The 25,069-nt window shown below is 42.2% G+C and overlaps 1 protein-coding gene across 1 annotated transcript in view; it reads right to left on the reverse strand.

Moving 5' to 3' along the window:
• Positions 1 to 2,474: 2,474 nt before the first annotated feature.
• LOC127004980 (potassium channel subfamily K member 13-like) overlaps positions 2,475 to 25,069 on the reverse strand; it is a 96,294-nt gene continuing 73,699 nt past the window's right edge. Inside the window, 7 exon segments of the mRNA XM_050873356.1 lie at positions 2,475 to 2,982; positions 7,470 to 7,492; positions 7,495 to 7,660; positions 9,573 to 9,716; positions 10,110 to 10,196; positions 14,062 to 14,269; positions 14,871 to 15,009. Of these exon segments, the coding sequence (XP_050729313.1) occupies positions 2,818 to 2,982; positions 7,470 to 7,492; positions 7,495 to 7,660; positions 9,573 to 9,716; positions 10,110 to 10,196; positions 14,062 to 14,269; positions 14,871 to 15,009 (932 nt within the window). The 3' untranslated portion in view covers positions 2,475 to 2,817.

Consider the following 25,069-nt stretch of genomic DNA (forward strand, 5'->3'; position numbering starts at 1 on the left):
ACTTTTTTCCCAGCACTGCGTTAGGAGCACTTTTGTTATCTTTACATTTTTTTCTGTCTTCTTTTTGTCTCCATACAGCCCCAACACGTACCGCACAGATTGCTCCGTTATCGTCTTCTAGCCATTCCTTTCTGCCTATTACTGTCCCTACCGAGGCTATTAACTCTTCCTCTCTGTCTCTTATAATTCCTCTCCTGTCCCGTGACGAGCTGCAGCATCCCCCCCCCCCCCTCCACTTGCACCACTGCTATATAATAAGGTAGGGCTGGGGATCCTTTGTCCTATCAAAAATCATTAGGATATTTTTAGCATCATTTGCGAGCCATACAGCAATTACTAATTTAAAATCAAGTTGTTTTTGAATCACATTTTATAACTCATCTGTAATAAACAGTAATGTTTTTTTCTTATTGTTGGACCTTCCACAAGTTTAATTTGCCTTCAGCCTCTCAATGCATAACAATATAGACTGAATTGGTCTGAATAACGTTGTCTAAAAGCGAGGTTTCATGACAACGGCTTCATATGATTCAAACCCTGCCGAAGAGCACTGCTTTTATCCAGAGGCCTCCCAACTCACTGACTTTTATCATGTTTTACCTGTTCTGACGTTCATGTTGGCCTTTTTCACTGCTGATAACGCATCCCCACAAACTAAACACTCTCATTTTCCTTTCACTTCATCATATAACTAATCGTTTGTCCACTTTTCTTACAAAGCTTGAAATTCTGGGGTATTTTGGGATATTTTTTGCCCCATCTCTCTGTCCCTCCATTTTATAATCTTCTAAATTATCTTGTCCTCTTCCTACTTCTCTCATTGCTTTCGCTTTCGTTTTCTTTCTCTCGCGTCTCAGGTATTTGGGGGCAGATGAGCAGGCAACTTATTGTGCCCGCACTTCTCCCTCTCTGCCTAATTCGTCTCATAATGTTAATAATGATAATATCACATTTTCTCTGCAGTCGCCATTTGTAGGACGTCACACCACGTGATAACTAATTAGTGTGTCTTTATTTACTTGCCTGCTCCACAACGCGACGCGTACATTCCAATTAATCTACCTGACTCTGACTGCCGCCAACTAGCTATAATCCTTGCAGTACAGACTATTTTTTTATAGTCATGAATCGGATGTCCGCATCCGCATCCTCGGAACATTCGCATAATTTTTCACATCCGCATCCGCATTTTTGATGAAGTAAATATCCGCATCCGCATCCGCATCCGCACAACACAAAGAGGATGTAGCGGATATATTTTCTACATTACAGAGTCACAGATTCAGAGTGTAGAGTGCAGACTACATAGTAAAAAGCTTGCGAAGTTGAAGAAAATGAATTAATGCATGTTTTGCTTAACTATGTAGCTGCTAAAATATTACACCTTGTATTCTTTTTTTTAAATTTACACAACCTAATGTGTCAAGAGTTTTGCGGAAGGGCAGGAGTATGGAGATAATTTTACATAGTGACTATGTAGTACGTAGTGTCATGTAATTTGTAAAAGTATGTATGTATGTACTGTGTAATAGTACTGTATTATGTAATATTATGTAAGTATAAATGGAAGCAGCAGCAGAGAGAGAGAGAGAGAGAGAGAGAGAGAGAGAGAGAGAGAGAGAGAGAGAGAGAGAGAGAGAGAGAGAGAGAGAGAGAGAGAAAGGTTGTGTGTGTTTCTGATAATGTGTGTGACTGTGTGTGTCGTGTGACGGTGTGTGTATGTACGTATTTCTGTTTGTAAAAAATATATACATGCATTATGCATGTCTGTGTAATGTGTATGTAGACCCTACTCCGTCTTAAAGTTCACAAGAAAGAGTTTAGTGCTTCTTCATTAACTATATATTGTGTAATTATACAAAGATACGACTGAAAAATATGAACTGGCAGCGCTGAGCACTTCTTGTCGCATGAGTGTCGTGTTGTGGCGTGTGCCCGGCGGTGTGGCGGCGTATGAGCAGAATTGCCGATGAAGCAGATTTTTCACAGCGGAAGTGTAATTACCATGTGTTCAGGATTTTGGTAATTCATTATATAGTATATAATGAATTATCAAACATCTGCATCTGCATCCGCATCCGCATCCGTGAGGATGTCATAATTTCATATCCGCATCCGCATCCGCAGTTTGGTAGAAACAGATATCCACATCCGCTTCCGCATCCGCAAAATATGTACATATGACATCCGCATAGACATCCGCATCCGCGGATCTCGGAAATCTGATATCCGATACAACTACTCTAGTACAGACGGACGGGGAGCTGACGAGAAGCATAGGTGTATTTTCCTGCTTGTGGTTGCTGTGGCAACCACTCATGGCCGCGCAGTGTTGGCTGACGAGCAGAAGAAAACCCAACCACAAAATAACAATTCGATTTATTTAATTTCATGAGTATGACATTCATGCACATGGGGTCATAGAGCATTGGAGGCAGTCTTTATGACTACAATGGTGAAAAAATGAAACATACAAGTGCAAAGTGATTTTTTATTTATTTATGTTAGACAGAGGGTATACATCAGTAAGTCCAGTATACTGTAGAGTTGAAACAAGACAAATGATCTCTCTAGTTAATTCGCTACCTTGTTCATAAAAAAAATCACTATAACATAGGGAACAAAGTATTTCTGAGCAAGATTTCTCTGGAGTACCACAACCTTCCTCTAATTACTTATCACTACAGATGAACAAACACGCCAATAACATTTACATTTGGCAAAAATAACCATGGGTATGAAAATATGTATAACTCTACTACATTTGCACCTTTGCTTTTCAGCAGAGGTGAAACAAATGCCACTCAAAGTAGTTTGTTAGGAGCGACCCTCAAACAGCTTAGAGGAGGCGATGGCCAGCGGCCCAACCTTGCCTGGGGTGAAGCGCTCGTCCGAGGGTGGCCTTTGGTGGCTGGCCGCGGCCTGTCCTCGGCCTAGCTGTGCTGTCTCGTACAGTTGTTTCTGCATCACCGCCAGAGAAACCTGTCGAGTTGAGCACAGTCAGTACCAAAGCAAAGCAAAGTTCATCTATGATTGGTGGGCCATATGTAATATACCTATGTTGGTAGCTATGTGTGTGTGTGTGTGTGTGTGAGAGAGAGAGAGATGATAACCCGGCCATCATGTGATTTATTGATTGGTTCTAGGGAGATAATGTGTCAGGACTCTTGTGCTTGTATATGTTGACAAATTATTTGTCTACAAGATAACAATTCACGCAACCACCATCACCGTCATCATCAGCATCCTCGTTATATTTATCATTATCAGGTGAAAATCTCTCTCTCTCTCTCTCTCTCTCTCTCTCTCTCTCTCTCTCTCTCTCTCTCCACCACAATCAAAGTAGGGGGTGCCTTAGTTAAACCTTGCCAAAATGTCAAAAACTTGGGGCTACACTTCGACAGTAACATGTTGTTTGATATGCACGTGACAGAAATGAGTAAAAAAGTATCTGGCATGCTTATGTACATCAATCGTTTTCAAGACTTGCTCAGCAGAGAAGCCAGGCTAATAGTGGTTCAGACACTTGCTTCAAGTCACCTTAACTATGGGATAACTGTTTGGGGCACTACAAATATCACACAGCTGAATAGGGTTCAGAAGCTACATAATTTTGCTGCAAAAGTGGTTACTGGAGGAGCCAAATTTGACCATGTTAGCCCACTCTTAAAGGAACTACAATGGCCAAATATTGAGAAGTGCATTTTTGAACAGTGCATCATAGTATTCAAAGCACTGAAGAAGTATTTTCCTGAATGGCTATTCTCCTTTCCACAAGTAGGACAAATAATTGACACAAACACAAGACAACAAAATCTCCTCTATGTACCAAAAACACGCACTGACATTGGGTCCCGATCTATCACAGTCAGAGGGCCAAAACTATGGAATAACCTCCCCACAAAAGTAAAGAATTGTCACAGTCTGCATACCTTTAAGGTCAATCTGAAGAAACACCTCTCGCAAGATAGCTCAGGAAACTAATCATACTGATTACTCTTATTACATTTTATCATATAATGTTTAGCATGATGTCCTAGATATTAGTCCACACTTTATTTTTAGCAGCAATTATATTCTAGTTATATTTTAAGGATTATCTGTAAATTTTATCGTACTCCATATACCGTGTTTAATAGTTTTAAGCCAGTAAAGAATAACCATTGTATAAATGGAAATAAAGTTTCTGATTCTGATTCTGATTCTCTCTCTCTCTCTCTCTCTCTCTCTCTCTCTCTCTCTCTCTCTCTCTCTCTCTCTCTCTCTCTCTCTCTCTCTCTCTCTCTCTCTCTCTCTCTCTCTCTCTCTCTCTCTCTCTCTCTCTCTCTCTCTCTCTCTCTCTCTCTCTCTCTCTCTCTCTCTCTCTCTCTCTCTCTCTCTCTCGGTGGTGGCGGGTGTAGATTACTCTAGGTGTAAAAACTAGCGGTGACAAGGTCTGGTGTGGAGGCTGCCGCAGACAAGACACTCTTGTGATGGCAGTGCAACAGAAGTGTGTTAGTGCATAAATTCAGCGATTTTTTTTTTTAAATACTGAAGTTGTGGTCTCATAAAAAAACAATACTGAACAGGCGTAATAAGAAATGCAATATTCATTGCCGTTGACAGAAGCAGGCCAGTGAGAAATCGTTTGTAAGACAAAATTATACATTACAGAATTTTACTATGATAACCTTCAAATAACGACGAGAGAAGACAGCCCCATGTTGGGGGAATCTGAGGAAATTACACAAAAAATATTACTACTAAAGTAACTACTACTGCTATTTACTCTTATTACTAACGCTACTACTACTACTACTACTACTGCTACTACTACTACTACTATTATTGCTACTGTTGCTGCTGGTGATGCTGCTTTGGTTTTTGTAACATCTCAGTGACACTTTTTTTTGTACAACTTGCCCTTTCTCGTACACGTGAGGCGGCACCCCAGAAAGAAGTAAGTTTGTTTGTCTCTTGCTCTGGGGAAATACAAAAACTCTCGTGGGAGGGGTTTCCAGTCAGGGAGCTCAGGCTGGAAATAAGGCCCCTGCTTGAACACTAAACACTGACAAGTTTAAAACTCCCTCTCCGCAGGAACCCATGATGCCTAAAGCTACATTTTCCTTTAAGCCATAATGATTAAGAAAGCCTATTACTATGACGGAAGGTGTAACTATAGCTCTCGGGGAGAGACGGAAAATGCATCAAATTAGTTCTAAGGAATACTTTGATCGCCACCATTTACTATATATTTTCAAATTCTATCACAGCTCTGATAGTTCCCACTACTCCGGACACTTTTGTTTTGCTCATTTAACTATTTGGGAATTCGTAAACAATTGTGTATATAAACATACATGCACAAGCATGGCCCAGACGCTTCAAGATTACCTGAGAGAAAAAATATATTTATACTTTTATGGAGGGTTGTTTAAAATTTAAAATGATGAATTTGATTTTAAACATTATGAATAGGTAATTTAGTTCTATTGTTTTACTCGGTCTTCTCTTTCGCCTAATATATATATATATATATATATATATATATATATATATATATATATATATATATATATATATATATATATATATATATATATTGAAAGGACTAATTTTATATTCCTACATAAAAAGGTCAACTGATGATCTAAAACCCCCCCCCTAAATGGCATACAAAAATCTTACTGGCCAATAAGAATAAGAGATGAAATGCACACCGCTACAACTCTTCTGTCCTTCAAAACAGCACGGAGAGTCCGGTGGTTCAGAGATATGAATGGCTGCACATGGTAAGCTTCAAACTACATGTATCAAAGCTTAAGAGTCAATAAGGTTAGATACGTGTATCACATTTATGACTGCGTGTGATAAACTTGAGAATACTTATCAATTCCTGATGCTATAGAACAGCCCTATGGTTGAAATATTTGACTACGTGAGTACATGAGTACAGCTACATGAGTGTGGTTTATGAAGCCCAACAGAGTGCTGCAGTGAGTACGTGGATACATGCACGAGTGTGTACCTGTTCTTGTATTCGCGGGAGGTCCAGTACCTGTATCTGTACCAGAGGGCAAAGCAACATTATAAAAGTAGAAACTTTAATTAATTACATGACATTTTCCTATTTATGATGTGACGTCACAGGAATATATAAATACGAAAGACAAAAGAAAACAAATGAAAAAAAGACAAGAGTAAAAAAAGACAAAAGAAAGACAAAAAGAAAGAAATATGAAATATAAAGACTAAATAGAAACTTAAAGAAAATAATATTTCCATTAGTGTGCTCAAGTTATGTTCACGCAGCCTCTGTTGGTGAGGCAAGTTAAATATACATAACAGTTATACATAGCTCTTCATGTAAGTCAATATCATCCTGAACAAGTTTGTGGCTATACGCAAGAAAACAATGTAATTAACCAATCAACTCCTGATGACGTGACTTAGATCTTGTTGGTCAAGGGGCTCAAACTAAATGGTTTCAAGCAAGTTCACGAACTTCTTTCAAGGTAAAAATATATAGTATATACAATATAGTGAAAATTTGCTGCAAAGGAAACCGGTACCATGTGAATGGTTTTGAAGTATGTTGTGGTAAGTTATTTTCACTCCCACTGAAGTATGGGAAGAATGGCCAAACATCGAGCAGAACTAATACATAAAATTTCTGGTCACAACGATAGTGTTCAGACCAGTAGAACTCGAAGACCTATAACTAGTTATAAATAGATACTATGCATAAACAATATAAATCTTTACTCGTCTTGTCTTATCCGAAAAAAAAAAAACTATTCCCAACCATCACATTTTTTCCCCTGCAGTTAGTATTTAACTTTTTACTTCAACACATAAACCATATCCCTTGTATGGAGTATGCATCTCACGTGTCGAGGGGCTCCACTCACACAGCTCTCCGGGACAGAGTGGAGTCTATAAGGCTTTTCGTCTCATCAGCTCTCCTCCTCTTACTGACAACCTTCTACCTCTTAAATTCCGCCGCCATGTTGCCTCTCTTTCTATCTTCTATCGATATTTTCATGCTGACTGCTCTTCTGAATTTGCTAACTGCATGCCTCCCCTCCTCTTGCGGCCCCGCTGCACACGACTTTCTACTCATGCTCATCCCTATACTGTCCAAACCCCTTATGCAAGAGTTAACCAGCATCTCCATTATTTCATCCCCTTCACTGGTAATCTCTGGAACAGCCTTCCTTCGTCTGTATTTCCTGCTACCTATGACTTGATCCCTTTCAAGAAGAGTGTATCAAGACACCTCTCCACCCGAAATTGACCTCTCTGTTGACTGATCTTTACTTTTATCTTTTATGGGAGCGACGAGTAGCGGGCTTTTTGTACTCATTTTGTTGCCCTTGAGTCGTGTCCTTTGATGTAAAAAAAATATATCGATCCCTTTCCTCGATTTCTAATTCTGTACCCGCCCTAAACATTACTCCCTCCCCATACTCTGGCCTGCAGTTCCTCACCTTGTTCGTGGAGATGTATTCCTCATGGACACCATCTCGCCGGACAGCTTTCTCTCCGTCTCCGATCCGTACACGGAGTCAATGTCTCCATCCAACCGCTTGATGGAGAGTTTCTGTTGACGTGAGGGGGACACTGTGTTTCTGCGCCCTGCTGATGTGCACTGGCCGCCCGCGCAGCAAGTTGCAGTCCGCTGTGGTGGGAATATTATATATATATATATATATAGAGATATAGATATATATATATCTATATATATATATATATATATATATATTACATACAAGAACACGATTGGCATGTGGGATTCAATGAAAATTCAGTCAGAATCATTTGCTCAAAATTGAAAATACATTTAACACCTTTAGCTTGTCTTTTCCTTCTCCTCCACACTGTGACCCGTCACCCACACACAACACGGCTCGTCAACACACTGCATCATAAATCACATAATGATAGACGAGTAGCAAGTAATCTGTGCTCAAAGGATGATAAAAATATAACAACATATGATCGATGGAGCTCCTCTTCATCATTTTTTTTATTGTTATTATTATTATATACCATTCTTCTTCTTTTTCTTCTTCTTCTTCTTCTTCTTCTTCTTCTTCTTCTTCTTCTTCTTCTTTTTCTTTTTCTTTTTTCTTTTCTTTTTTTTCTTTTCTTTTCTTTTCTTTTCTTTTCTTTTCTTTTCTTTTCTTTTCTTTTTCTTTTTCTTCTTCTTCTTCTTCTTCTTCTTCTTATTATTATTATTATTATTATTATTATTATTATTATTATTATTATTATTATTATTATTATTATTATTATTATTATTATTATTATTATTATTATTATTATTATTATTATTATTATTATTATTATTATTATTATTATTATTATTATTATTATTATTATTATTATTATTATTATTATTATTATTATTATTATTATTATTATTATTATTATTATTGTTATTGTTATTATTATCATTATTATTATTATTATTATTATTATTATTATTATTATTATTATTATTATTATTATTATTATTATTATTATTATTATTATTATTATTATTATTATTATTATTATTATTATTATTCATCTGTTTATTTACTTTTATTCATTTATTTAATTTTCGTTCAGTTCGCCTCGGCTGCTTGACGAGCGCCGGGTGTGCCTGCCATGGAGCGTCTCCTTCAGCCACAGAACTTGCTAATATACTCATCTTCTCACACTGACATTTGCATCAACCTTTCATTTTAACAGCGGACATTTTATGCAGTATTGAAAAGACAAGTGAGTAATCGAGTTCTACAAAGTTGCTTTTATGCTTTCGTCATCAAAGAGTAAATCGTCTGCAAATAAAAAACGAGTGTAACAAGTAGTGTTTCAAAGGTTCCGCAAGAAAAAAAGATAAAAAAGTGGATGCTAGTTAAGGCTTTGAGTATCTGAAACTTCAGGTGATAAGATAATGAGGAGGGGGGAGGAAACTAGCAGCAACAGGCCGCACACTTAAAGCGCGGATTTACATTTCTTTGCGGGTGGGTGGGGGGGGGGGGAGGGGGTCAGACAACGGCTGGGGAGGCAGTGCGCGGCCCGTAGTAACGAAGATGGCGGACAAAGGCTCAAATCTCTCCTTCCTCTATCAATGCTGGAAGTACTAGAAGCACTTCCAGACCGTTTATGACGCTCACCACCAACGGCAATGATGTGGGTAGTAGTCTCATTGTAGAATGCTTATCTCAAGTAGTTAACTGAAAATAGTCGAACATGATGAAAACAAGTGGGACACTGTCACCTCAGCATAATCCCTCACCCTCAAGATTCAGCCTCTTTTGCATCCTCCTACTGCTTTGGATAACCGCAGGCTTGCCTGGGTGTTGCTGTCCGCCATCTTTATGTGGGCCGTCAACTGTGTTCATCCCATGGTTCCAACCCTGCCCTACCCTTGGGTCACGGGACAAGCGTTTAATAATGCCATAGTGCGGGGGAGGCAGCTACGGAACTCGACCAATATTTTCATATATGTGCTATTTTCAATCGTAGGAAATTTAAAAAAAATATATAAGCAACACTGAAAAGTCTCTTTTGAAATGTAAGGATGCGTGGCGATGAGTTACCTTAATGATAAAGTTGAGAAATTGTTTGATGATTATGGAGATAACGTTAAAGAGGGAGTAGATGCAGCAGCAGCCCAACCCCAGGACAATGAAGTTGAAGAAGCGGTAGGTGTGCAGGGCTGGCCCGTAGAACACGTTGGGTTGCTGAAGCACAAGACACCGTCAAGAAGCAGCACAACACATCTCACTCTAATTGAGTGTGTTCACTGGTTATACTATTATAATTTACGGGTGGCAAGGAATATATTAAATGTTATTATTGATATGTTTATACTATGTTAGATGTCCCAGTAATATATTACTATTAAATATTAGTAGCTTAGTATGCCATTACGAGGGCCTTGCACTTATTACGTTATAAATCAGCGAGCAGAGTAAGAAATATGAATCACACCGGGAATGCAAAGCCATGACACTACCCTTGACTGTGCTGAAGTAGAGAACCACATAATACAAACGTAACTGTGTGCTAGTGTGAGTGTTGACGGATATTAGATTAGCTGGTGTGGATAGCTTGTCATATAGAAAGCAGCCTACCTGAGCGGAGACAAAGTCGCCAAACCCAATGGTAGAGAAGGACACAAAGCAGAAGTAGATGGCGTTCTCGTAAGTCCACTCCTCGACCTGCAAAGATGGAAGATGGGAGATAATGTTAGGCAACTCTTGACCACCGCTCATCATCTTCACTCCATCCCGTGACTTCTGGCATCTAGCCAAAAACATCTCCTCCAACATCACTTCTTCATCTTTCCCTCCACTCCTCAGTCCTGACGGCAACACTGCCGTCTCATCTATCTCTAAGGCTGAACTCTTCTCTCAAACTTTTTCTAAAAACTCCACTCTGGACGATTCTGGGCATATTCCTCCTTCTCATCCACCCTCTGACTCTTTTATGCCTGTTATAAAAATTCTTCAAAATGATGTTTTCTGTGTCCTTTCTGGCCTCAATCCTCAGAAAGCTTATGGACCTGATGGAGTGCCTCCTATTGTCCTTAAAAACTGTGCCTCCGTGCTGTCACCCTGCCTGGTCAAATTCTTTCGTCTCTTCCTGTTAACATCTACCTTTCCTTCCTGCTGGAAGTATGCCTTCATACAGCCTATGTCTAAGAAGGGTGACCGTTCCAATCCCTCAAACTATCGTCCTAAAGCTTTACTTTCTTGTCTATCTAAAGCTTTTGAATCAATCCTTAACCGGAAGATTCAAAAGCACCTTTCTACTTCTGACCTTCTATCTGATCGCCAGTATGGGTTCCGCAAGGGGCGTTCTACTGGTGATCTCCCAGCCTTCTTAACTGACTCTTGGTCATCCTCTCTTAGCCGTTTCGGTGAAACCTTTGCTATTGCGCTGGACATATCAAAAGCTTTTGATAGGGTCTGGCAAAAATCTTTGCTTTCCAAACTACCCTCCTACGGTTTCTATCCTTCTCTCTGTACCTTTATCTCCAGTTTCCTTTCTGACCGTTCTATTTCTGCTGTGGTGGACGATCACTGTTCTTCTCCTAAACCTATTAACAGTGGTGTCCCACATGGTTCTGTCCTATCTCCCACTCTCTTTCTGTTGTTCATTGATGATCTTCTTTCCAAAACGAACTGTCCTTTCCTTTCTTACGCCGATGACTCCACTCTGCATTACTCAACTTCTTTTAATAGAAGACCCACCCTACAGGAACTTAACGATTCAAGGCTGGAGGCAACAGAACGCTTAGCCTCAGACCTTACTATTATTTCCGATTGGGGCAAGAGGAACCTGGTGTTCTTCAACGCCTCAAAAACACAGTTTTTCCACCTATCCACTCGACACAATCTTCCAAACAACTATCCCCTATTCTTTGACAACACTCAGCTATCACCTTCAACACTAAACATCCTCGGTCTATCCTTAACTCAAAATTTCAACTGGAAACTTCATATCTCATCTCTTACTAAATCAGCTTCCTCGAGGCTGGGCGTTCTGTACCGTCTCCGCCAGTTCTTCTCCCCCACACAGTTGCTATCCATTTACAGGGGCCTTGTCCGCCCTCGTATGGAGTATGCATCTCATGTGTGTGGGGGCTCCACTCACACAGCTCTCCTTGACAGAGTGGAGTCAAAGGCTCTTCGTCTCATCAGCTCTAGGCTCATACTGATAGTCTTCTACCTCTTAAATTCCGCCGCCATGTTGCCTCTCTTTCTATCTTCTATCGATATTTTCATGCTGACTGCTCTTCTGAACTTGCTAATTGCATGCCTTCCACCCTCCCGCGGCCCCGCTGCAAACGACTTTCTACTCATGCTCATCCCTATACTGTCCAAACCCCTTATGCAAGAGCCAACCAGCATCTTCACTCTTTCATCCCTCACGCTGGTAAACTCTGGAACAATCTTCCTTCATCTGTATTTCCTCTTGCCTACGACTTGAACTCTTTCAAGAGGAGGGTATCAGGACACCTCTCCTCCCGAAATTGACCTCTCTTTTGGACACTCCTTTGACCTCTATTCAGGAGCAGTAAGTAGCGGACCTTTTTTTTTATATTTTTCTTTACGCCCTTGAACTGTCTCCTCAGCTGTAAAAAAAAAAAAAAATACAAAAAAATCAACCACTACACATCATCCTCACCATATCAAACTCGACCACAGCACATTATCTTTACTCAGTCAAACTCGACCACAACACATCATCTTCCACTTCATCAAACTCGACCACCACATATCATCTTCCACTTCATCAAACTCGACCACCACACATCATCTTCCACTTCATCAAAGTCGACCACCACACATCATCTTCCACTTCATCAAAGTCGACCACCACACATCATCTTCCACTTCATCAAACTCGACCACCACACATCATCTTCCACTTCATCAAACTCGACCACCACAAACCACCTTCCACTTCATCAAACTCGACCACCACAAACCACCTTCCACTTCATCGAACTCGACCACCACAAACCACCTTCCACTTCATCAAACTCGACCACCACAAACCACCTTCCACTTCATCAAACTCGACCACCACAAACCACCTTCCACTTCATCGAACTCGACCACCACAAACCACCTTCCACTTCATCAAACTCGACCACCACACATCATCTTCCACTTCATCAAACTCGACCACCACACATCATCTTCCACTTCATTAAACTCGACCACCACAAACCACCTTCTACTTCATCAAACTCGACCACCACACATCATCTTCCACTTCATCAAACTCGACCACCACAAACCACCTTCCACTTCATCAAACTCGACCACCACACATCATCTTCACTCACTCTCGACCACCACATCATTTTCACCATATCAAACTCGCGTTCCATATTCTCTTCGAGGGCATAGACAAAAAATAGGAAAATAAGAAGAAGAATGATATCGCAAAATGATTCTGTCTCGGTCGGTGAAAGGAAGAGAACGGATGAGAAGAGAGAGAAAAAAAAAGGCAGAAAGGGAATATCCAAGGGATAATCGAGGTGAAAGATAAAAATAAAGGAAAGGAAAAGGAGAATAAAAAGGACGAGAAAGAGGAGGGAAGGAAGGGGTGAATGTTGGGCAGTACTAACCGAGGTAGACATACACAGCCTCCTGCTGGCAAAAATACGTGCTTCATAATCTTCAAAGGTATACTGTGGCAAATCAGTTACTCTGCAACTCGCCAACAACCCAACGGTGTTCCAGTGAGATGTACAGCCATTCTTTAGAGTGTTATTGTCTAGTGGTTTGATAAAACTTTGGTATTTCTTTCGTCGGTTCTTTTAAATCAGCTTTGAATATGCTGAGCTACATATTTCTTTACGATATAGATTTAAGGATTTCAAATATTTGTGAGATATAGGCCCATATTCTAAACGAGAGAGAGAGAGAGAGAGAGAGAGAGAGAGATAGTAAAGGTGCGTAAGGATAAGGGGGCCGTCAGGGAGTCATTAGCAGGGCACATTTGACAAGGCTTTCATAGGGATTTTGAACATTTTCTTGGGAAGTCTGGGAAGGTGGTGGTTTGACCTTTCCTCCGTAACCTGGACCTAAGAAAGCACTCATGAGAACGCAACTGATTTCCTTGCTGGCCTTTGTAAATAGTTGATGTGAGAGGCGAAGGGGTGTAGGTGAGTATTCGGTGGCTGAGTGGTAGCGTGCTGGGCCCACATTCACCGCGTGATGGACGACGCGAATTCGAATCCCCACGCTACCACCTCCGATTTTTCAGTCACCGCCGAGTGACTTAAAACTACCCACATGCTGTCATGAAGACCATCCTTCAACCCGGACTCTAGGGGAAACCGTCCAAGTTAATCAAGAATGAGTTCCGGGGGGCAGCATGAGCCAAGAGAAGATGGCGCCACTATAAACACTTGCCTGCGCCATGACGGGCTTGGGCCGATTACTGTCCAGGCCCCTCAAGCAAGCCTACCGGCGCTATAGGCGTAGACGTAAAAAAAAAATATCAACCATGATATTCTCTCTCTCTCTCTTTCTCTCACTCACTCACACACACACACACACACACCTCCATGAACATGATGGCCCCCAGGAAGGCGACGATGATGGAGGCGATGGAGAGGTAGAACATCACCCAGTACACGGAGGGCTTCCAGGCGCTGAGGCTCCCGTCCTCCATGGAGTCCTGCGAGGTTCTCCTTTGGCCGTTCTCCACCACCCCCTGGGCCCTTTGGATGGCCGCCATTCGCTTCCGCTGATTCCTCTCGTGGCGTCTCCTGTTGGGGGGACAAAAGAAAACACCAACATTTATCAATGCGCACAGTTTTCACACTCATGGCTCGGTCAGAAAAAAAAATAGTATTGATTTGGAATATTAAGGTTGTGTATGGAAATGAACCTTTGCCAAATGAAAGATTTTTTTTAAATATATATTTTTGACAATAGTTAGTTTTTGTGCCCCCGCTCATTTTCCAGAATATTCCTAAGTACGAACTAGCAAACATACTCTATATGGACATACTTCTAGCGCACGTTTATACTTAGACTGTGCTTATGAATGAAAAAGAAAAAAAATCAAAAGTAATAGTACACCTGAATGAACACTAACGCGATTAGTTTCAACGAACAAAGCTTTTTTTTTTTTTTTACGGAAGCGAGGCTCGTCTACCTACATGTATGAATGTGTGGGTGTAGGTGTCTGTATTTTTCTCTCTTTCTTTCCTTCCTTCTTTCTTTTTTCCTTTCTCTCTCTCTCTCTCTCTCTCTCTCTCTCTCTCTCTCTCTCTCTCTCTCTCTCTCTCTCTCTCTCTCTCTCTCTCTCTCTCGCCACAAAACATAAAACGAGGTCAGGAGAGGCCGAGGATGCACGTCACTGACCTCATGATGAAGGCGAGCAGGGTGATGATGCGCTCCAGGAACAGGTTGAAGAAGAGGATCCCGGAGGAGCAGCCGACGAGGCCATAAAAAATGCAAAAGATCTTCCCCTTCTGAGTCTTGGGGGCCGCCGCGCCGTAGCCTGGAGGAAGGAAAGGAGGTTACACTTCAACCCATATACACACGCAAAGGAGAGATGCAGTACATGTTGGGAAGAGGATGATGAGGATGGAGTTGCCAGGGAATAGAAGAGGGAAGCCAAAGAAGAGATGCAGCATATGTTAGGGAGAGTATGATGAGGATGAAGCTGCCAGGGAAGAGAAGAAGAGAAAGGTCAAATAAATGCAGCATAAGTTAAGAGGAGGATGCTGAGAATGAAGCTGCCAGGGAAGAGAAGAAGAGGAATGCCAAGGATGAAATGAAGCATATGTTACGAAGAGGATGCTGAGAATGGAGTTGCCAGGGAATAGAAGAGGGAGGCCAAGGAAGAGATGCAGCATATGTTAGGAAGAAGATGATGAGGATGGAGTTGCTAAGGAGGAAAAGGAGGGAAGGGTCAAATAAATGCAGCATATGTTAGGAAGAGGATGCTGAGAATGGAGTTGCCAGGGAATAGAAGAGGGAGGCCAAGGAAGAGATGTAGAATATGTTGGGAAGAGAATGTTGAGGATGGAGCTGCCAGGGAGGAGAAGAAGAGAAAGGTCAAAGAAATGCAGCATATGTTAGGAAGAGGATGCTGAGGATGTAGCTGCCAGGGAGGAGAAGAGAAAGGTCAAAGAAATGCAGCATATGTTAAGAAGAGGATGCTGAAAATGGAGTTGCCAGGGAGGAAAAGGAGAGGAAAGTTAAGGATGAGATGCAGCATATGTTAGGAAGAGGATGCTGAAGATGGAGCTGCCAGGGAGGAAAAGAGGAGAAAGGTCAAAGAAATGCAGCATATGTTAGGAAGAGGATGCTGAAAATGGAGTTGCCAGGGAGGAAAAGGAGAGGAAAGTTAAGGATGAGATGCAGCATATGTTAGGAAGAGGATGCTGAAGATGGAGCTGCCAGGGAGGAGAAGAGAAAGGTCAAAGAAATGCAGCATATGTTAGGAAGAGGATGCTGAAAATGGAGTTGCCAGGGAGGAAAAGGAGAGGAAAGTTAAGGATGAGATGCAGCATATGTTAGGAAGAGGATGCTGAAGATGGAGCTGCCAGGGAGGAGAAGAGAAAGGTCAAAGAAATGCAGCATATGTTAGGAAGAGGATGCTGAAAATGGAGTTGCCAGGGAGGAAAAGGAGAGGAAAGTTAAGGATGAGATGCAGCATATGTTAGGAAGAGGATGCTGAGGATGGAGGTGCCAGGGAGGAAAAGAGGAGGAAGGCCAAGGAGGAGGTTTGCAGAATATGATGGGAGGAGAATGCTGAGGATGGAGCTGCCAGGATGGAGAAGAAGACAAAGACCAAGGATGAGGACGCCATAGACGAGGATATAATTATAGGAAGTTGAAGTGACAGACGGAGAGGCAGAGGACAGAGACGGGTGGAGAGAGACGATGCGCTTTGGTGACTCTAACATAGACAAGACATAAGAAGAAGACAAATGTGGAGGAAATGGTGACGAAAGAAGAAAATATGAGCTGTGAGTATGGAGTGATGACTGTTCAAAGAGAGGCAGAAGATGGAGAGAGGTGGAGAGAGATGATCCGTTGTGGTGACCCCTAACATGGACAAAACAAAAGAAGACAAACGTGGAGGGATTATTAAAAAATAGAGGCTGTGAATAAGTTGTAGTGGCTGTTCATATTATCCATCACTTCTTTAATACCGACGATGTTTTACGACTTAAGTTCCAGAGACAATAAAGGACAATGGAAAAAGGGGCCGTTGTCGAAGGAGATGCTTGGATACGATTGGATGTTAGTCTGTTACCCCCTCAAGATTTGTTTACATTGCCGGCCTGTCATGCCATCATCTACCTGTTCCTTAATTGAAACCGGAGACGTTTACCAAGAGAGGTGATGATAATAAGTGTTGTCAAGAGAGGGGGTTGGGTACTCTAGTCTTAAACTTTGATAGGCATTATAAGACACTTTCCCTTCTCACATCAGCTATTTCTGAAGGTCAAAGAGGGGGTCAGTCGGGTTCTAATGGGTGTTTCTTGAGGTTCACGGTACAGAAGAAGGGTCACACTATCACCAGGGTCATATAACTTCCCCTGGAAATGCCCACAACTCCTACGAAAGCCTTGTCAAATAGGTGTTCTTGGGCGGCGAAATGTCTTATAATATGACCCTTAGTGTGTCCCCGGTCAAGCTGTTTACGTTCCCCACTGCTTCTTTCAAATACAGCAGTTCCTTAATTAAAACAGAAGGTGGGAAAAGGGATATGTGTGTAACGGCCATCGTCACCCAACTCACGCAGCTGAACTAAGCGATATTTAAGTGCGAACATCACCTTCATCGTTATCATCATCGTTATCGTCATCACTGTGAGACATATTAAGTGTTGAGGAGGAGAGAGGATGGACGAGGAGGACAGAGGAAGATAAAGAAGAGGAGAGAGAGAGAGAGAGAGAGAAAGGGGGAAGGGATAGTAAAGGTGCGTAAGGATAAGGGGGCCGTCAGGGAGTCATTAGCAGGGCAGCGGCGGCCTTGGGGACACTGATACTGTTCTACTGATGTCCTCGCCGCGAACTCTGATTTCTAGCGACTTGTTTTTGATGCTGATGGTGGTTGTAGTGGTGGTGGTGGCAGTGGTGGTGATGGTAGTAGACGCGGTGGTGATGGTGCTGGAGACGGTGGTGGTGATGGGGGTGATGGTAAGGAAGAGGAGGGAAAGGAAGAGGGGATGGGATTAAGGGGAAACAGAGGAAGAGGAAGTAGAGGAAGAGAGGAGAGAGGGGAGAGAGGAAAGGAAGAGGGGAGGGAATGAGGGGAAGAGAGGAAGAGGAAGCAAAGGAAGTGGAGTGGGGGAGTGAGGAAAGGAAGAAGGAAGGGGAAGAGGGGAAGAGAAGGCAATGGAAGAGAGTTGAGATGGTTGAGAGGAAAGGAAGAGGGAAGGGAATGAGGGGAAGAGGGGAAGACGAGGTAAGGAGGAGGTGAGAGGGGAGAGAGGAAAGGAAGAGAAGTTATGATGGGAAGAGAGGAAGAAGAAATAAAAGAAGAGATAGGTGAGGGAGGGAAAGAAGGGAGGAAAAAGGAGAGGGGAAAGGAAAAGGAGAGAGGGGAGAGAGGGAAAGGAAGGGAGAAAGAAGAAAGAGGAAAGGAAAATGGGAGATAAATATGTGAGGGAAAAGTACACAAACGGAAGGGGAAACAGAGGAAGAGGAAGAGGAGAAAGTGGAGGACGGTGATTATCCAAAGTTACACAAAAATTAACTATAAGAGTAACCGTTCGAGCATTCTCCTACGTCCTTCTCAAGCTTTTTTGGGTCCCTCTCGTCTTCCTTTCTATCCCATTAATGGTGCGGCTTAGGATGCTAGTAATTCGAGCTTGTGTGAAAGTCTTGCTGTCTGTTTACGTTGTTGAGATCTTGCTAGGAGGAGGAGGAGGAAGATTAGAAGGAGGAGGGAATAAGAAGGAGGAAGAGGATCACAGAAACGTCTCATCTGACTCAAGACTTCATGAGGAAATGCCGAGTCCTTGCCAAGCGATTTTCCACAGAGGGCGGCATGCATAACTTGGTTCTCTGGCGGGCTCTTGCTTGCTTGCTTTATTCCCCCTCCCGCCGCTTTCTTCCTCAGTGCCCTTATTTTTTTTTTAACGTGAATCTTGTCTCCTCAGTCCCTCCTTCTTAAGTATCTGCTGTGCCTGTGTCAAGCCGAACCCCATGCCTTTTCCCACCGCCACCATGATAAGTAGATGAACAGCACTCAAGTGGAAGCCGGAACGTGAGGAGAAATGACAAAATAAAGAACAGGGTATATATCTGCTTTTCTTTTCCAACCGAATACACGCACTCTCACGGAAGCAGCCCAAGGTGTCCATCGTCCATCCTGACAGTTACTTCATGTTTTTTTTCTTTGTGCTTTGACCTGCAAGAACCATTTTGCATCACCTGCTCTGTACCTTATGTAACCTAGGTAGTTGTAATGTCTTAATTATGTCTGATGGTCAAAGTGTTTTCTGTAATCAAAAGAAAAAAAGTATCTTTGCAATAGTTAACTACAAGGAAATGAATTTTGAAAAAAAATCTTCTTAAAAGTCAGCCGCACGCCGCTGAGAATTTTCTAATATATCGAAAAATGTTTTTAAATTAGTTTACTATAAAGAAGGAAAGTGTAGGTTAGAGAAAGAAAAGTGCTCGTGAGTAAGTAACAACTTGCTACATGACTCTCAAAGGTAGACCACAAGAATGTCAATCAAGCTAATTTTCAAAGTAATTTCCATCGTAGAGAGTCAACACTCGATACGCAAACCTCCCTTTACTCACTAATTCCCCTGTCCTCTCTTCTCCCCTTCCTTGGGACGGGAGGACGCACGGTCGGACCGGCGGACAAAGGCTTCACAAGAGACCATCAGTTCAGCGACACTATTACAGTCCCTCGCAGGGGATCACGTCTCAATTTAGGGCGAAACAAATACAAAACAACGCAAAGGTTCAGAATGACAATAAACGTTTATTCAGCTCCTGACACCTTTTGTCGGAGTAAGGAGAAAACAAGGAAAGGAGGAGAGTGATCCAGAGCTTACCAGACGGAGGTGAGGAAGTGAAACTAATGTCGAAGTTTACATAACTGAAGTAAGGAGCATAAATTTGAGCTTGATAAAGAAGTCAGTAGAGGACAAGTGAACTCATAATAAGCACAATAAAGCAGCAAGAATGAAAATTGCGATAAAAGATAACAAAGATAGCACCGCGGCGGGGAACTGTAGGTGGCTGAAGGCAGGCAATTATGTAAACGAGACGAATGGGGGAAGCGAACAAGTTTTGACTCTACTCTGTTTAGGAAGGTTATGTAAGTAAAGTCCTCAATGCTGACATGTCGTTGCACCCCACACAGGAACGGACACAGACATGGCGGAGGAGTCAGAGAAAAAAGAGGGTGATTTAAAATGGAGCGCCTCCGTTTCCCTTTTATACCACCTCATTCCAGACCCCTTCTAGGCAGCGGCCTTGATAAGAATTCCCTTACATTAACTTTTCATTATTCCTGCTTGACCATACGACTGACGCTAGGATGGGTAACGTACAAACTCATCCACAAACTCGCTTGCAAAAAACAAAAACAATCGTGGCTTTTTACATGGTATTCACGGCGGGCTTTTTTTTATTATTGTTTCCTTTTTTTGTGCCCTTGAACTGTCTCCTTTGTTGTAAAAAAAAAAAGTTTCTTAACACAATGAACGTTAGATTTTAACTAATTTATAAACTACCAATGTGCATGATTATTTGCATTATTATATTTCTTTTGGTTAGCACGGATAACTACGAAACGCCGGCCTGGGTTTGAATTCCGGCCCGGGGTGATGGCGCGCAGCCCACCCAGCCCTTCATCCTCTCACTTGGCGTGGTCGATAAATGGGTACGTAGGGAAACCAAAGGAAGGTAACTGTGGTCAACGGGATGTCACACTGGCCTTGCGTCCCGGGGTAATGGGTTCTTACCTGTCACAGGCTCAAGGGCCAGTGGGGCTTTAGCGCCGGTCCCAAAATTTAGCTTCACCTTTACTCTGGGTACGGATTTATACTTAGCAGGTTTTCTTTAGAGTACCTCGAAGACGTAACAGGAATTGATTAAGGAAAACGGAATTTAGGAAAGAAAAAATATGCACATGTTTATCAAAGAGTAACAAGGCAGGAGGTGGCGAGGCGAGGCGCATCCAGTGTCTCCTCTATTAAGTCCGAATTAATCAATGTTTCTCGGCCTTCCCGCCCCACCGTGCAACACCTTTGGTTCACATTATTTTCCGGCAGGCGGGAAGCGAGGCGTGAGAGTGCGGCGTAAACTTTGTAGGGAGAGGGTGATGGGACTTAAGAGCGTAAGCAGCTTAGTCCCCCATCAGAGAGAGGCACGCAGAAATAAGGGCACGGAGAAAAGAACCCCCTAAAAATGATTATGACTCTAGCTGCTTTTGAGTCAACAGCTCCACATGATGTGTGTCGCGAAATTTAAAAACGCACCCTGCCGACACAAGGTCATTCTCACCACAATTAAGTGATCGCATCCTAAATTAAAAAAAAAAAAAAAAAAGATCCCTAAGAAATAACGTGTCTACAGTTCTGAACTCCACATCTCTCTTGAAAATTAGGGTGACACCCTATCAACACTCGGGTTATTTCCATATAAATCACATAAGAGTATCGGCCAGGTTGCCTCTAGAGTATATCAGCAGAATCAAGTTGCATCTTTTCGTTCGGATTTCCCATTACTCTTTTGAAACTCACTGAACAGACTGACTTAGAGACGGTCAGGACAGCCGTGTGGCTTTCAGTCCTCAGACGTAAGAGGATCACCTGAGCTTAGGGAATAAGGCCATAGAGACCAGGCAAGGAGGGGAGGCCAAGGCAAGTAGGTGAGAGCGAGAACCTGCAGCAGTGTATGTCTGTACTTTTTCCTTAGGTAATCAGTGTCGCTCACAACATTTTACAGCTGATCATTAAGCTCAGAACGAATCAATACTTGCCTAAGTATATTAACTTCAGTTAACCCTATACACTTTGCGTTTCTATCAGTAACATTAAATTTGAAAAACGGAGTGTTACAAAATCAAGGCAGGGCAGTCGAATGTTCGTTGAGTGGCCTTTTTTTTTACCAACAACTAGAGAGACAGAAAAAAACGCCTAGGAAGCTTTAGAGTGGACGAGTCAAGGAGAAGGAGGGCAGAAGTATGGGACTCATCCTTCAGAGTTTTCCCTCCCTTTTAACCTCTCGTCTCCTCTCCACAGCCTTCCTTTTTCTCTTCGTAAACCTTCACTCTCCTCTCTTTTGCTCTGCCCACACTCCCCTCACCTCTCGCCTCACCTCACCTGCTCTCCTCTTAGGTGCCGCTGTTTATTACACACACACACACACACACACACACACACACACACACACACTCAACACAGTGCATTCAAAAGAGATGATGTTCAATTCACTTCACTTGCGCCGACTCCTTTACTCTTCAAAAATAGAAAATATGACAAATAACAAAAGATTTCGCCAGCCAAAGGTCTTTCGCCGCACACGAGTAACACAAATCAACAATGCACGAGAGAAATGCGTATACAACAGCAGCGAGAAAGTAGGTATGAAGTACGCACGCTATCAGGTGAGGAATTGAATAAGCCAACAGGTAATAAAAAAAGATACATTGGCCTTTCGCATGGCATCGAATCCAATACATCGTGCTTGAACCAGACACAACCCGTGATAGCCGATAAAGAGCGAGAGAGAGAGAGAGAGAGAGAGAGAGAGAGAGAGAGAGAGAGAGAGAGAGAGAGAGAGAGAGAGAGAGAGAGAGAGAGAGAGAAAATAAAGAAAATTAAAGAGAATTAAAGAAATAATTAAAGAAATAATTAAAGAAATACTTAGAGAAAAACTTAAATGAATAAACAAATAAATAAATAAAAAATAATGAAAAAAGAAAGACAAAAAGAAAGAAAGAAAAAGAAAATGAGGGAAAGAAAAAAAGAGAGAAAGATAAAGAGAAAGAAAAAAATAAAAGAGAGAGAGAGAGAGAGAGAGAGAGAGAGAGAGAGAGAGAGAGAGAGAGAGAGAGAGAGAGAGAGAGAGAGAGAGAGAGAGAGAGAGAGAGAGAGAGAGAGAGAGAGAGAGAGAGAGAGAGAGAGAGAGAGAGAGAGAGAGAGAGAGAGAGAGAGAGAGAGAGAGAGAGAGAGAGAGAGAGAGAGAGAGAGAGAGAGAGAGAGAGAGAGAGAGAGAGAGAGATTTTAATTCACTATATAAAACCCTCCCTTGACATTCACAGCCTGGAGTGTTTGCCGTACATAGGCCACGTGGATCCCTAAATGAGATAAACAATGAAATATGCAAGATAGATCAACCAAGAACTTAAGAAACGGACGGGGAAACACGAAGGCTGGAGAGAGGGACCGAGGGGGAAGTTGGTGGCCTACGAATGTAAACACCGCAGGCAAAAAGTTCGGCATTAAATAATAACGCTGAGTCAACAACTTAAGTATTCCTTTCATTAATGTTTCAGAGTAAGCAGGGAGGAGTCGCCCGTCGCTCACACCTGCCCACGCCCCACCACCTCCCACACTCCCCGATAAAAAGTTGGTGTCGTGTGTGGAGAGGGAAGAAAAGGAAAGTGGTAGGGAGGGGGTAGAAGGGGGCGTGTTCACGTGGGGAGGGGACTAAGGTAAGTGAAGGGACGAGGTGGAAACGAGTCGCTAATATTGGCTTCACCTACTTTCCGTTCCTCTCATTATAAACACCTGCATGGGTTGGCTGTGTGGGGATCCAGGTGTCCATGCTCATTTTTTCAGGCAAGAATATATAGTATAAGCTTTGTTTTTTTTATCTGAGTTTGTGTTCATGCGAGTCATTCAGCCACGAAACGAATATGACAAGTGATTTCACATTCGGCCGACTTCATTTAACAACACTGAAAACAAACCGATGCGTTCTTTACAGAGTGGTCAGCACTAGTCTCACCCTCTGAACGACTGTGCCACATTGAGCTCCTCACGCCAACACGGGAACGAAAGCTTTAGTGACCGCACCTTAGTTATTTCGACGGCAAATCGATCTTAACGATTGTTGTTTTATCCCTCGTTGTAACGCTTTTGGAGTTATGCATTTATTACTAATATTAAAACAGGTGAAAGCTCATATTGACATGACACTATTAAAGAATTTCATAATATCTTCGTCATTTAATCTAGTGTTACCTGTTTCTTCCCCCACTTGTGTCCAGAGCCTCCTACTTGGCATGAATAAGCCAGTAACTTTCTGCCGTGCACCGACTCCATCAAACAATTTCATCAGTAGTCATAACTTCTGTGTCTTCCATGTGAGGCCCCTTGAGTGTGTGTGTGTGTGTGCGCGCGAGCGCGCGCTTGATAGAAGCACTATTAGTAGTAGTAGTAGTAGTAGTAGTAGTAGTAGCAATAGTAGTAGTAGTAGTAGTTGCTGATATTTTATTAGTTGCAATTTTTGCCGCTGTTGTTGTTGTTGTTGTTGTTGTTGTTGTTGTTGTTGTTGCTGTTGTCTTTTTTTTGCTGTTTTTGTTTGGCAACGATTTTTTTTATTGTTGTTGTTTTCTTAATGTTGTTAGTTGTTATTTTTGTTATTATTGCTGTTGTTGCTGTTGTCATCTTCGTTGTTGCTGTTGTTTTCATTCCGGTTACTATTCAGCTGTTTCTAGTATTGTTCCGCTGGGTGGTTATTTCTTTTATTTCCCTCTGCTGAGCAAAGGCGGGGGCCGCAATCTACGTTACGGAAGAAGGGAAGATGTGGTGATGACGTAGCACAGTAGCCACTGCCAGCAGGTGTGTCAAGGAGGAGTGGCACCGAGGCGCAGCGAGGTGTGGGGGCGTGGAGAGGGGGAGGGTGAGGGAAAGGGGGCTAGGTTATGGGGAGTGGCAGTCGGCGAGGCTTGGGGAGGTGGGCGGAGCAAGCCAAGGAACACTCCACCGGGAACATGCACGTGACTCTAGCCTCGTAGAGTCTAGAGAGAAAAACCCGTCCAGAGATTTTTTTCTCAGATGAAAGGTAAAATGTACACTGTGATAAAAAAAAAAAAAATCTTCTCTGGGTGTTCAAGACTTGCAGAGGAAGAAAACAGATAAGATTCTGTTGATAACTTATTCCAAACGGAGAAATACTAAATATATTCCACGAAATTAAAATTGTATATTAAGGAGGAACTTTCTATCTGGTCGCATTATGACTGCATCAGGTTGAGGTGATTCGATACTATAAAAATGACAACACAACCACTCTATCATGTTAGAAAATGTAAGCTGCAATGTTATGCTGTATATTAAACCCTGGTAATGGAGCTTCGCTGAAGAAAACAAAACACTGATCGCTTCTTGTATCAGAGACCAAAATGTCGTATTATGCTGAAGTGTCCAAAATGGTTGTCACTTGAGACATAAACAAAAGGTCGAGCAGCACAGAATGGAAATCAACATCATGGCTTCCTGCCCAGCTGACCAGAACATCAGTAGGCTATATAAAAGGAAGAGAGCGGATGATATTGACAGCGAAAAGGAAGTACTTCTGTATACGTAATTTTGCGTCACTGAAAACTGAAGACAAAGTACAGTCATA

The sequence above is a fragment of the Eriocheir sinensis genome, chromosome 3 (assembly GCF_024679095.1).
Source record: "Eriocheir sinensis breed Jianghai 21 chromosome 3, ASM2467909v1, whole genome shotgun sequence".
NCBI lineage: Eukaryota > Metazoa > Arthropoda > Malacostraca > Decapoda > Varunidae > Eriocheir > Eriocheir sinensis.